General features: G+C 42.3%; 2 protein-coding genes across 13 annotated transcripts in view; both read left to right on the top strand.

Annotated features, from left to right (window-relative positions):
* Positions 1–3,637, top strand: part of LOC129720833 (protein phosphatase PP2A 55 kDa regulatory subunit) — a 107,801-nt gene extending 104,164 nt beyond the window's left edge. For all 12 annotated transcript variants that reach the window (XM_055672666.1, XM_055672709.1, XM_055672691.1 and 9 more), the window contains one exon: positions 2,419–3,637. In XM_055672666.1, the coding sequence (XP_055528641.1) occupies positions 2,419–2,787 (369 nt within the window). In that variant the 3' untranslated portion in view covers positions 2,788–3,637. The remainder of the gene's footprint in view (positions 1–2,418) is intronic.
* Positions 3,638–4,652: 1,015 nt separating this feature from the next.
* On the top strand, positions 4,653–6,253 carry LOC129720874 (allantoicase-like). The gene is made up of 2 exons (XM_055672757.1): positions 4,653–4,834; positions 4,902–6,253. The coding sequence occupies exons 1-2, from the start codon at positions 4,772–4,774 to the stop codon at positions 5,967–5,969; spliced, it is 1,131 nt and encodes a 376-aa protein (XP_055528732.1). The 5' UTR covers positions 4,653–4,771; the 3' UTR covers positions 5,970–6,253.
* The last annotated feature ends 6,766 nt before the right edge of the window (positions 6,254–13,019 follow it).

The following is a 13,019-nucleotide window of genomic DNA, read 5'->3' as shown; positions in this document are numbered from 1 at the left end:
AAACTCCACTACCTGAAGTTTTACGACTATTTCTTGTACTCCGGTCACAGAGCAAAACTTCATAGTTGGGCCCGAAGATTTGCTACGAAAGCGAACGGTTATCGAGCAAGGATTCGGTCAGTACAGTACAATAACGTCGTATGAACTGTCAGTGTAAGCCAATAAGTATTCGGTAAGTTAGCATTCATACCGCCAACGTTTTGGTAGTAAAGATGGATATTCGTCATCGGATTGGTCGACGGATTGAAAACGGGTAGCGAATCAATGGGAGGTCTGGAATTAGCGTTTTCGCACTTGCCTGATCTAGGGTTTTGGATGCCTCGTCCCTCGCAACAGCGCACAGGACCGGGACGGCTTATGATCGCTGGCTAAAATGGCTCGACTACAGCGGAGAGGTTAGAGGCATCCGTAGTGCCAACATCAATGCGTCCCGGTGTTATGTTGCCTGTTGATACGTCAGTTGGAGAAAGTTTCGGTCTTGTGTAATAGTATCGTCTTGAAGTGGTGAGTCGGCAGTTGCTCGGCTAGAAACACAGAGCGCGTCAGCATTCAAATGATTGCGAACAGATATATACTTGCCGCAGAAAGCAGTCTGGAAGTTTCTTTCCCCTAGCCCGCACGCAGGACCAAGGCGACAAATGAATGCTAGCGGGAAATGCTCGACCGTGGCATTGGGGTTAGGGACTTCCATGATACTGTTAACGTTGCGTCCCGGTAATGATGGAGCGTGATTGATCAAGATTCCACTGTTGCAGCTGTACCGAAAGGGACGGATGAAATTAACGCTACGGAAGTAGCAGATGATGTTTCAGTAGCAATGTTATTGTTAGGAACTGTTCCCGGAGAAGCTGGAAAGACGGAAACGTTGGGAGGTAACCAAACAGCCGGAATTGGCTCGGGTGTCGAAGAACTCTGTAAAAACATTCCCCTGTGGCCATGAGCCGGGTGTCAGGGCAGTGGCTTTGTGTTCCAAAGGGTACCCTTTCTCACCAGAGAGACAACTATGATTGCATCTTGTGTCTCTAAAACATCTCTGACCAGTCTTGCAACGACATCAACTGTCACGTTGGGATGAAAACGTGAAACGTACACCCAAAAAAATCAGGTGCAGTTTTAGCCACAAGCCTCTCGTAATTTTCGACGTATTTAGTACCAACAGCAGGTTCGTTTGGAATCTCGGGGTAGCTTCGTTTACCTTATTGGCAAGTTTGGCAACATGTTGGTTGTTCTTAGCAATTTCATCTTTATGCTCCAAAAATCTGTGTAATTGATCGCCGAGAACTGTAGCAACCACAGTTTCGAAAGAAGAAACGACATTTTTTTTTCAATTTAACACACTCATCGCACAACCAAAATAGGTTGTGTTTTTCACGGACGACCTTAATAAACGGCACGTTAAGACCAGCAAAGCGGATGTGGCAGATTTCATCACAAAAACCCATGCATTTGCGATGAAGAATCCATCTCATTGATTGTTTAATAATGGACGCTTTTAAAATGGAATGAGCATCAATGGCAAGAAATGCAAAATAATATCATTCACTCGTCGCTGTATCACAGTCAACACCGGGTACATCCTAAAATCATCCCCGTTGGAACGTGTCTCCTCCATCACCGATCTAGGAGTGACGCTAGATTCCAAACTGGGATTCAACAACCACGTAGCACTAATATCATTAAAAGCATATGCTGTTCCTGGATTCATCCGGCGATACGCTCGGCATTTCACGGATTACTATGTTCTGAAGACACTGTACTGCATCTTTGTTCGTAGCCTTCTAGAATACGCTGCTCCCATTTAGGCTCCATTTCGTACATCACTCGTCATCAAAATTGAACGAATACAGAGGCTGTTCATGAAGTTCGCACCACGCAATTTACCTTGGCGATTCCCGCTTCATTTTTCAGAATATCCAGCTCGCTGTGTACTAATCAACTTGGAAACATTAGGAACAAGATGACAAAGGTTACAGATAATGTTTATCTTCGACATACTTAACGGGACCATCGCCTGCCCTCAATTACTTCCCCGGCAACAGAGAAAATCTCCTTTTTTGCTATTCATAGAACTACGTGCGGCCAGAACAATCCTAACGCTTGTCTGAGGGCCTTCAACGATATTGCCGATCACAACGACTTCACCATATCCGAGAATGTTTTCAAAAATAGAATTAAGATTAGGTAGTGTAGCCTGTACGATTTACTCGAAGACGAAACAATAAATAATAAAATCAAACGAGTCGGCTCCAGCAACTTTCAAGTCGAGTGAAACGTCTTACTAAAAACGTCGACTGAAACTTGGCTCGAATGATCGTGACAGTTGTGTCACGAACGTTCAAGCAATATTAATTATATTGTATTATTGAATCAATCATCTATTTAACTAAATCTTCCAATTTCTTCCCTCTCTCCCTTCAGGTGCACGAGTATCTCCGCACCAAGCTGTGCTCGCTGTACGAGAACGACTGCATCTTCGACAAGTTCGAGTGCTGCTGGAACGGCAACGACAGCTCGATCATGACCGGCAGCTACAACAACTTCTTCCGGGTGTTCGATCGTAACAGCAAAAAGGACGTGACGCTGGAGGCCTCGCGGGACATCATCAAGCCGAAGACGGTGCTTAAGCCGCGAAAGGTGTGCACCGGCGGCAAGCGGAAAAAGGACGAAATTAGCGTCGACTGTTTGGACTTTAACAAGAAGATCCTGCACACCGCCTGGCATCCGCTAGAGAACATCATCGCTGTCGCCGCTACCAATAATCTATTTATATTTCAGGATAAGTTTTAGCTAATAGTAAGCGTAGTAGTAAAAATCAATTATAATTGTTTAGGTTGAAAACACGATGGGAAGGGATAAAGAGCGAGATTTTCGAGGAAATGGGGAAGTGCGAGTGTATGGACGGAGAAGATGAACACAAGCTTGAATTCATGCGAGATAAACAAAAAAAAAACGTAATTTATAGGTACTAGCAGCCAATGATACATTTCGACTCAGAAATGAAGAAGCAAAACGGAGAGGTAGACACGAGGATTAGTAAGGAAATAATTATGAAGTTAAAAACAACAAACAAAACAATGTGAAAGCTTTTATAATAAACCATTTCGTAGAGAAGATACACACAAGAATACAAGATAAAAACAGAACAAACACACAGCAGAATAAAGAGACAAAAAAACATGAAGCAAACATTATTCTTACTATTATCCTTAATAAAAAACTAACGAAGTAATAATAATAGCAGAAAAAGCAAACAACAAACTCGTACAGTGTGTTAATCCGACTGCATGTGAATGTGTATGTGTGTATGCGTGGATGTGTGTCAGTTGTTTAAAAGAAAAGCAAGGCAACAAAAAAAAAATAGAAAGAATGAAATAGCAGCAGCCGAAGCTATTGCGATTATTATCGATTAATGAATAGTTTAGTCTTAAATTTGACCATCAGTAGCATACATTATCATCATCGTCATCATAATAATCATCGTGGAAGAAGCAGCAGCAGCAACAGTGCTAGCTAAGGCACGATGCGGCATCATTATAGTTTTTATTGATTATTTCTTATCAATTCTGTAGACAGTGAGAAAATAAAAGACGACGAAAGGAGAGAGAAGAATTAATAGGAACAAAGATTACAAGAAAAATTTAAAAAAAATACTGAAAGAAAAAACTTAGGCTAGAACTCATCAGCTGCAAAAAAAGAGGGAAGTTGACTTGAAACAATCGCGTGACGGTGTTGAAAATTCATTGCGTCGCGCGATTGTGGACAATTGAACCTAATCGAATGCAAACAAGAAGAAGCAGAAGAAAAAACGCACTTAATATTGGAACCTACAGTAAATTGGCAGAACAGACGGACGCTCTATCTTTTTCTCTTCCTCCTGTCGCTGCCCATTGCGTGATGAAAAATTTGGCGAATATTACAACACACGTGTTTATGTTGCGCAAGTTATTAGAGTAAAGAAACAAACAAAAACAGCTAATTATTATATATTATATATAACACTTGAAAATAAGAAGAACGGAAGACAGTTAGTTTGGCTTGTGCGCGATCCGAGTGAAGGGAGAAGGCGCTTTTCTCATTCTCGACTGCATCCGACCGAACGCTTTTGTTGGAATCAAAGAAAAACTAAAAAAAAAAAATGAAGAAACAAAACAGAAACACCCAATGTGTGCTGTATTTATTTGGTTTTCTGTTCGGATTCGAAAGCCCTGCCTAGATAGAAGAAAAAGAACAGCTAGTTGAAGCTAATAATTTCGCAGGTAATCATAAGTCTAATATTCTATCATTCCAAATTCAGTAGTGCCTTACATGTAAAGCACGACGGAATCCAAGGAATTTAATTATCGACGAGCTGGTGACAATTCGGGGCGAAAACAGGATTGTGATTGAGAAGATGAAAAAGTTGTGAACTTCCAGGAAACTTTTGAGGTAGTACAATGTAAGCATACTAACGCTTATCGCCTAATTAAAAAGAAAACATTTGGCACACCGCAGACAAGAATCACCCAATCTTGAAGTATAGATATTTTTAGCCACCACTGATGTGCGAAAATTTGCGTGCTGGTTCACCTAGCACCGTATTGCCCCGATAGATAAGCGCCAACAGCTGCGCGACCGTTGGCGCTTGCTGATAACGCGCGCGCCTTTCGTCGTCATCGGTTGCGAACTTTTCGTAGCCATTTATTACGCGTTTCCATTATCTCAAGCAACCTTCACCAGCGGTCAGCAGCATCCGTTCGATTAGTTTGCTACCTGACCGCGGTGAAGAAAGATCATGACCGAGCAGAAGAGCGTTGAACCAGCCTTCCTGCAGCTCAGTGAGCTGGCATCGGAGAGTGTAAGTGGCCACACCCCAGATTTCCGGAAATGATTAAAAAAAAACTAATCCTTACTTTTTTTAACAGAGCGGTGGTCGAATCTTGTTCGCCACGGACGATTGGTTTGCACCGGCGGAATGGATGCTGAAGGACTCGGAACCGATATTCATTGCCGATAAGTACACCCCCTATGGCAAGTGGATGGACGGCTGGGAAACTAGACGTAAGCGGATAGCAGGCCACGATTGGTGTATCGTTCGGTTGGCAGCACTAAGCACCATCAAAGGAGTTCTTGTCGACACGGCGCATTTCACGGGAAACTACGCACCGAAGTTTTCGATGCAAGGTGCCAAGTTGAGTCGGTCAAAGGAAGAATTAATACCGGAGCGTGGACGAGAGATGATCGGAACGGCGTGTAGCCAAAAAGATTTGGAAGCGATGGCTGACTTAGGCAGTGAAGACTGGATGACAGTTATCGGGATGACGCAGTTGAAACCAGGCTACGATGCTACTAGAAAACAATATTTCAACATCGATGGTTGCAATGAACCATTCACTCATTTGAGGGTTAATATCTTCCCAGATGGCGGGATTGCAAGATTGCGCGTGTTTGGAGAAGTGCAGCCCGACATAAAAGCAATGCTCTCGGGGAGTAATTTGATAGATCTTTTGGGTATGCTGAACGGAGGTCAGTGTCTCAGCTTCTCTAACGCGCACTACGGTCACCCACGAAATCTGATTAAACCGAACCGTGGTGTCAACATGGGCGACGGTTGGGAAACAGCCCGAAGGCTTGACCGTCCACCGGTCCTGAAAACCGATAAACAAGGTATCCTTCAGGTGCCCGGTTGTGAGTGGGCCATTTTTCGATTGTGCTCGAAGGGCACGGTAGAGAAGATCGTAGTTGATACCAATCACTTCAAGGGTAATTTTCCGGATAATGTTAAAATCGAAGCTACGCTGTTGGACGCTAATCGGACACTTCAGTCAGCCCAATGGAGAGTGCTACTGGACAGCAGTAAACTTGCGGCCCATCAGGAGCACATATTTCAGGAGGAAAAACTGCAGTTCCGTGGACCGTGCAATCACATCAGAATTACCATGTCACCGGATGGTGGCATTTCGCGGGTTCGACTCTTCGGCAGAGTACTGTGAGTTTTTGCTAATTGAATGATTCAGCATTTTTTGGTGACAGTCGGCTTGCTGTTTGTGTATTTTTATTGATATGCCTGAATTATTTAACTGTGCGTAATTTCGCAGTCAGCCTTATCAGCACCTGAGCCAAAAAAAGTACGTTTGACAGTCCGCGCGAAATGTATCCTTTCCAAATTCCAATTGTTTTCAATTTATTTGCTAGAGTAGAGCGTTAACAGTTGATGATGGAATATTTTTGTTGCAGTTATAGAAAAGTAATAAACCAGTGCGTAAAACTTTCCGAACATATTAGTAAACATTCACTTATCAGAAAGCTGAAAGAAAACAAGTTCAATGCGCACTGCAGAGAATAAGTAAACATGATGCAACTTAAAGCGGAGTTGACCGGTTTTTTCATTAGTTAGACAAAACGGAAGTAGTGTTATGGTTTCGAGCATTCACAAGTGCAAAATATTTTTTTATTCATCGTAAAAGTTATTCAATGACATCAGGCCATCTTTTCATTAATCTTCAAAATGGTTCAATGGGTTATACAATGCACAATGGTCCAGAAACCAAATTTAAGGGGAAATTTGGGTCTAGAGCTCAATAGCAACATTTTAGAGAAAAACTTTCTTCCACAAATTTGTTATATATGATAAAGCGCCCATTGAAAAATTATCAAAAATGAGGGTGACCAACATTTTCGATGCAATCAAGTATCTAACTTTTTTATCTTCGTAGATAGAAGAAAAAATTGTTCTACAATGTTATAGCTCCATTAATTCTAAGTAACTTTGTAAAAAAAGTTTTTCTCTATCTTTGAAAACAACCGATTTATATTGAAAAAACATATTTTACGCTCTAACTTTTTTTATTTCAAGTTTCATCTCAAAACTGTCTTTGAACGACTTTTAGAGCTTTTTAAGAGAAACAATTTGCAACGCTGACATCGTAAATATCTCAATTTTACTCAAAGTTATTAATATTTTTCATCAAAAAATATGCGTTTTTCATTTGTATGTCATTCTTTTTGGGGCAAACATAAAAAAATATCTCTTGGTCTTATTTTGAAGGGCATACTTGACTCTATAAATGGAGGAATTTTTAGAAACATTTTAATTTTTTAAATTTGAGTAAATTCAATCTAAAAACAAGACGAAAATTTCAATAATTTTATACATTATGCATATGAAAGCACCCAGATTCATTTTTTGGTATTTTTTCTTACAACTAGACGTAATTACCTTTAATTTGACCCAAAAAGATCGAAAATCGATCAACTGGTTCAAAAGTTATGATTTTTTTTTTAAATTAAATACATCGAACAGTCGTTTTTTAAGGTCACCCTATTTCGAAGTTGTTCACGCAAAGTCCTTCAATTGTGCTCAAAATCGCAGGGATGCATCTATGTTGAAAATAATCAAACCCGTATTGTTTTGTTGGGTTGTTAAGGGGACTAGCTCCGAAATAGGGTGACCAGAAAAAACGGCCAGATTCGATGTATTTTATTTTAAAAAACTCATAACTTTTGAACCAGTCGATCGATTTCCGATCTTTTTGGGTCAAATTAAAGGTAATTACGTCTAGTTATAAAAAAAATACCAAAAAATTAATCTGGATGCTTTTATTGGCATAATGTATAAAATTATTGAAATTTTCGTCTTGTTCTTGAATTGAATTTACTCAAATTTAAAAAATAACATGTTTCTAAAAGTTCTTCCATTTATAGAGTCAAGTATGCCCTTCAAAATGAGACCAAGAGATATTTTTTATGTTTGCCCCAAAAAGAATGAAATACAAATGAAAAACGCATATTTTTTGATGAAAAATATTATTAACTTTGAGTAAAATTGAGATATTTACGATGTCAGCATTGCAAATTGTTTCTCTTAAAAAGCTCTAAAAGTCGTTCAAAGACAGTTTTGAGATGAAACTTGAAATAAAAACGTTAGAGCGTAAAATATGTTTTTTCAATATAAATCGGTTGTTTTCAAAGATAGAGAAAAACTTTTTTTTACAAAGTTACTTAAAATTAATGGAGCTATAACATTGTAGAACAATTTTTTCTTCTATCTACAAAGATAAAAAAGTTAGATACTTGATTGCAACGAAAATGTTGGTCACCCTAGTTTTTGATAATTTTGCAATGAGCGCTTTATCATATGTAACAACTTTGTAGAAGAAAGTTTTTCTCTAAAATGTTGCTATAAAGCTCCAGACCCAAATTTCCCCCTAAATTCGGTTTCAGGACCATTGTGCAATGATAAAAGTACTCGATGAAATTTATACTCAATTTTGTAGTAGAATATCTTTCAACGATTAATAGTATTCTGGTAAGCTAGTTCAGAAGTCTTTCTGCAATCACCGCATTTCTCCCGTCGATCCGAGATTCGGAACCAGTTTCTTGCTGTTACTTTAGCGTAGTTTCCTTGAACTTAGTTTGTTATTTGGTCGGCCACTAACACCTCGAAACGGAGCTTATAAGGATGTGCCCTTAAAAGGAAGGATGGGGTTTTCTGCCCTATCTATAAAGGCGACAAATAGGGCTGTGGGAACTATCGAGCGATCGTGAATGTCGCCTATAAAGTGCTTTCACAAATCATTTTTCGCTGACTCACCGCAAGCCAACAGATTTGTATGAAGTTATCAGGCCAGCTTCGTAAAGTCTACGACGGACTAGATTTTTACCATACGAGAGCTCTTCCAGAAATGCCATGAATGCAAAACAAGAATGGCCTTCCGGGCCCATTTGAATCCCGCAGGAGGCTTCGACAGGGTGATTTTCTCTCCTGTCTGCTATTCAATATTGCGCTACAGGGTGTAATGAATCGAGCGGGCATCAACACGCGAGGTACGATTTTTGACAAATCCAGTTAATCCGTTGCTGATGGACATTGTCTGCAGAACAACTGCCAAGGTGGCAGAATAGTACACCAGACTAAAACGGGAAACAGCGAGGATTGGGTTGCAGATAAATACGTTTAAAACGGCGTATATGCTAGCCGGCGGAACCGAAGCCAACCGACAACGTCTAGGCAGTAGCATTACGATAGACGGCGATGAGTTGCTGGACAACTACCCTGCGAAGATGGCGTTTGCCTCGAATCCGGTAGGAAGAAGACGACCACGGACGCAACGGGCGGTGTCCCAGGGATTGGAGAGCGGCAGCCATTAACCAAGTGAATTGGAGAATTTTTTTTTATCAGGCCATGTCATTATGACGGATTGCCAAATAAATAAATTAATAATAACCACGTATCGTTGAACTTGAAGCCAACTTCAGAAAGCTTATGACTGGACGACATCATGATGACCGACGTACTCCTCCACAGAATACTGGTCAGTTTCCGAAACCAGCCGATCCGTCTTGTCATCCCGTCATCCTGGAATGCATTTTCCAAATTCTTCCATGCCGCTTTTATCGTTCCATTTCGTGATCATCCGTGTTCCGTGTGACAGCGTTCCAAGTGCGTTCTCCAATCGCAAACGCCAGCGAGGTATACTTTTCCTATCCAGGAAGTTGCCTGTCTACCAACATCACAAGCGTTACCTTCAATTCCATTAAACGACATTTTTGTTTCTTTAACTTCTCACAACGTGTGAATAAATTTGTGTGCCCATAACCTAAAAGAAACACGTCTACTTTGGCTCCCGCGAGCATCAAAAGGAGGTTGATCGAAACAAGCCCATCGGCTGGTCCATTACGGAGAAGGTTGGACCCACGAAAGAAAAGTCCAACAGGGACACCACGGGTAGCGGAAAAGGGACTACCGTGGTGGACAAAAAGCGCCAGAGGCGAGAAACGTGCGAAAAACACTAAAACTGCGTCGAGAAAGAATAAGGGTGACGCGCTATTAGGAGTCTAACGTGCTAAAACAATAACACACAAACAGACACAGTTGATGTTTCTTAAACGCGTTGAGGGTGTTTTGACCTTGTTTACAGTCACATGCAAGTAGCTGCGCGTCTTGTGATTGCTCGTCTTAGATTTAGGTGAGGATGTTCGGACCGTTCGTCGATCTCGTACCAGCGAAATTACCCTTGAACTACGCAGGGAAGCAAAGGGAAATGGAGCTACCTACAAAAAGGCAGCCCAAAAAGTATTGGGGAAGGACGAACAAGTTCACGCTCTCACCCTCAGCCTAAAAACCCTTGAGAAGGAATGCGGGGTTGTGATGGCCGTGGAGGCTTCGCTCTGGGACCCAGGTTGCCACCGTAAAGCTTCCATCGTCGGCAGGATACAAAGCCCTGAAAAAAAAAACCAAATTGAAGGTTGGCTGGACGCTAGGTCCACTGGGCATCCTCCATCAGCCCAATGGTTGCCTCAGGTGCCTCGAGCGGGGACATGAGTCGTGGTTCTGTAAAGGGTCCGACAGGTCTAGTCGACGCTGCGGTGGTGCAGGCCATAAAGCGCGAGACTGCGGTGCGCCTCCCAAGTGCTTGGTATGCACCGGTAAGCTGTATGCTAAGCACGAGGCCTCAAGTGCCCGGCTAGCAAACCGGCTCTTAAACCGCAGGTGACGCAATTGAACCTGAACCACTGCTACTGAACAAGATTTTCGAAAGCTACTTTCAGAATCGAATGCTGGTTTACAACACACAAGAGGGTCAGAAATGCGTCTCGACGGTGTGCTGTAGCTTAAGCTCCCACCGAGAACGGTGATTGTGGACCTTGAGGACGATATAAATCCAGAAGTCTACGGCGAATCAATCAGCGAGGTCGACTTGAATGCAGCGCTATCCATACGCGTAGTTGAGAATTGGATGCGCTCCAGGAAACTGGCGTAAGCGCATCATAAGACAGAGGTAATCGTAGTGAACAACCGTAAATCGGAACTGAAGGCGGCTAATATTGCCGGTGGATGCACTATCGGCTCAAAGCAAACTCACGTTTGAGAGCCGCGTCGACAATGCCAGCAACAAAGCGTCCACGACTATGCATTCTCGTGCATGATGTCGAATAGCTCAGCGGTGTTCAGCAGCAGGCGGAAGCTGCTAACTAGCGTGGCAACGTTCATACTCAGGTATGGACCCGTGTGGTCAAAAGCGCTGGGTACTTACAGTTACCACGAAAAACTTCAGAGCACCTACAGACTCATGTGCCTGAGGGTCGCATGCGCGTCTCGAAGTGAAGTGAATAAAGTCCTATCACGGAACTTACGCAGGTGAGAAAACGTTGCAAAGTGACATCTACCGTGAAGTCTGCTTTTACCCATGCTGAACAACCTTAAGCTGGACAGCTAAAGCCCTTGGTCTCCCCGGGACCGCCGTTAGGCATTACTTCAAGAAAAGGGCCAGTCGTGCTTTTTTGTATTTACCTCTACGGGTAGCAGAGCAACCTATTCAGGCTAGTTAGTTAAATGCTAACTAACTGGGGCACGTCGATGGTTTCCCGTCGATTGGTGCCCTGCAATATATTTACGATTTGTGATGCGGCTTTGGTGACCGCATCCCAGATTTCCCTATTCTCTGGCGTGGTGTCCGTCCCACTCATTGCCAGCATTTCGTACCTTATCCGCTCGAAACGCGGACATGTGAAGAACACATGCTCTGCACATAGGGAACTCGGCGTGCCCGAACCTATGCAGGTACTGCCTAAAGCAGCCATGGCCTGACAGGTTCTGTGTCAGATGGAAGGTTACTACCCCATGGCGCCTATTATTCCAGCATGCTAACTCTGGAATGAGTCGGTGTGTCCATCTACCTTTCGTAGTATTGGACCACTCCCGCTGCCACTTGGCCATTGAAGATGACCGTATGGTGTTGCGTATACCCCTCGTATCGCGTTGGTCGAAACACTCTACATCCTCTTTGACGATGATGCTGATGGGCATCATGCCAGCCAAGACACAAACCGCCTCGTACGACACTGTCGGCACGATGGCACGAGGTACCCGAAACCTTGGACCACACTGGCCCTCCATACACGCAAAAGTTGGATGGTGAGAAACCAGTACAAAATTGTGCGTTTTTAGCGCAATTGTTGATGTAATTCGGAACCAGTACAATGATTGCGTGTTGGGCACAACGCAATTAATGCTCTAGCGTTTCTCCAATGTATTTGGAAGCTCCAAACTACTACACCTAAACAGTTTCAACTGGTATCAAGCAGCATTGCAAAGCGAGCGAGAAGCAAAACCACTCTCCTCCTTTCTGCTTGAGGACGAGACTTATGCTACGCTTTTCAAGTCTTTTGCACACACGCTTTCGAGATACTTTTTCTTCTTCATGCATTCCTCTTAATAGCAGCAAGCACGCACCGACAGTATGAGTGAGAGACTAACAACACTGGAATCAAGTATGTACAGGACGGATGTCTCGCTCATTTCGTGAAGCAACGAGATATCGCCTTGCGCGTCGCAATCCGAACCGAAAGAGAAGAATGACGAATAATAATTATTCACAATTTACAAGTGTTGCCATAAAAAATAAGCAACGCTTTTGTGGCTTTGTGGAATGGAGGGTTTTGCTAGTTTTGCGGTGAAGCTAGCGTTGATTACAAAATGTTGTGAACAGAATTTTGTTTCGTTTTTTTGCAAATCATTCAATGGTACTTTTTAATGACCAAATCCATCGAGATAAATCGATCGAGTATTATTAAATTTTAAATCTAGTGAGTTCACAAGTTGTTGTTTGCTGCTTGCGCTGCTCCATGAGTAGCAGTCACTAATACACTCGACGTGAGAAATAAAGTGTCGGTATATGATACATATTCTGATTCCATTCTATGTCAATGTATTCGCAGTACAACTGTTGCGTTATGCGTTTCACACATTTATTGTGCGATTTGTGTGCAACATTTGTGCGAATCGGGAAGACACAATGATTGTACAAGACATCAACTTTTGCGTGTACCTAAGTATAATTGTTATAATTTATTTAAATTCATCTGACAGAGTGTGTGTCTTAATGAAAAACTTAATACTAATGTCAATAAACTATCACAAAAGGTTACCTAACGCGAATTCTATTTTTAAAGCTGTGCCAGTTATATTAAAATCGGACGCATCTGCTACTGTGTTAAAGCTGGCCGACATAAAGCGTATTGGGTCGAATTGACCATATTGT

This window comes from Wyeomyia smithii, chromosome 1 (genome assembly GCF_029784165.1).
Source record: "Wyeomyia smithii strain HCP4-BCI-WySm-NY-G18 chromosome 1, ASM2978416v1, whole genome shotgun sequence".
Taxonomy (NCBI): Eukaryota; Metazoa; Arthropoda; class Insecta; order Diptera; family Culicidae; genus Wyeomyia; species Wyeomyia smithii.
The sequence above is the reverse complement of the archived record's forward strand: the minus strand, read 5'-3'. Positions and strand labels throughout refer to the sequence as shown.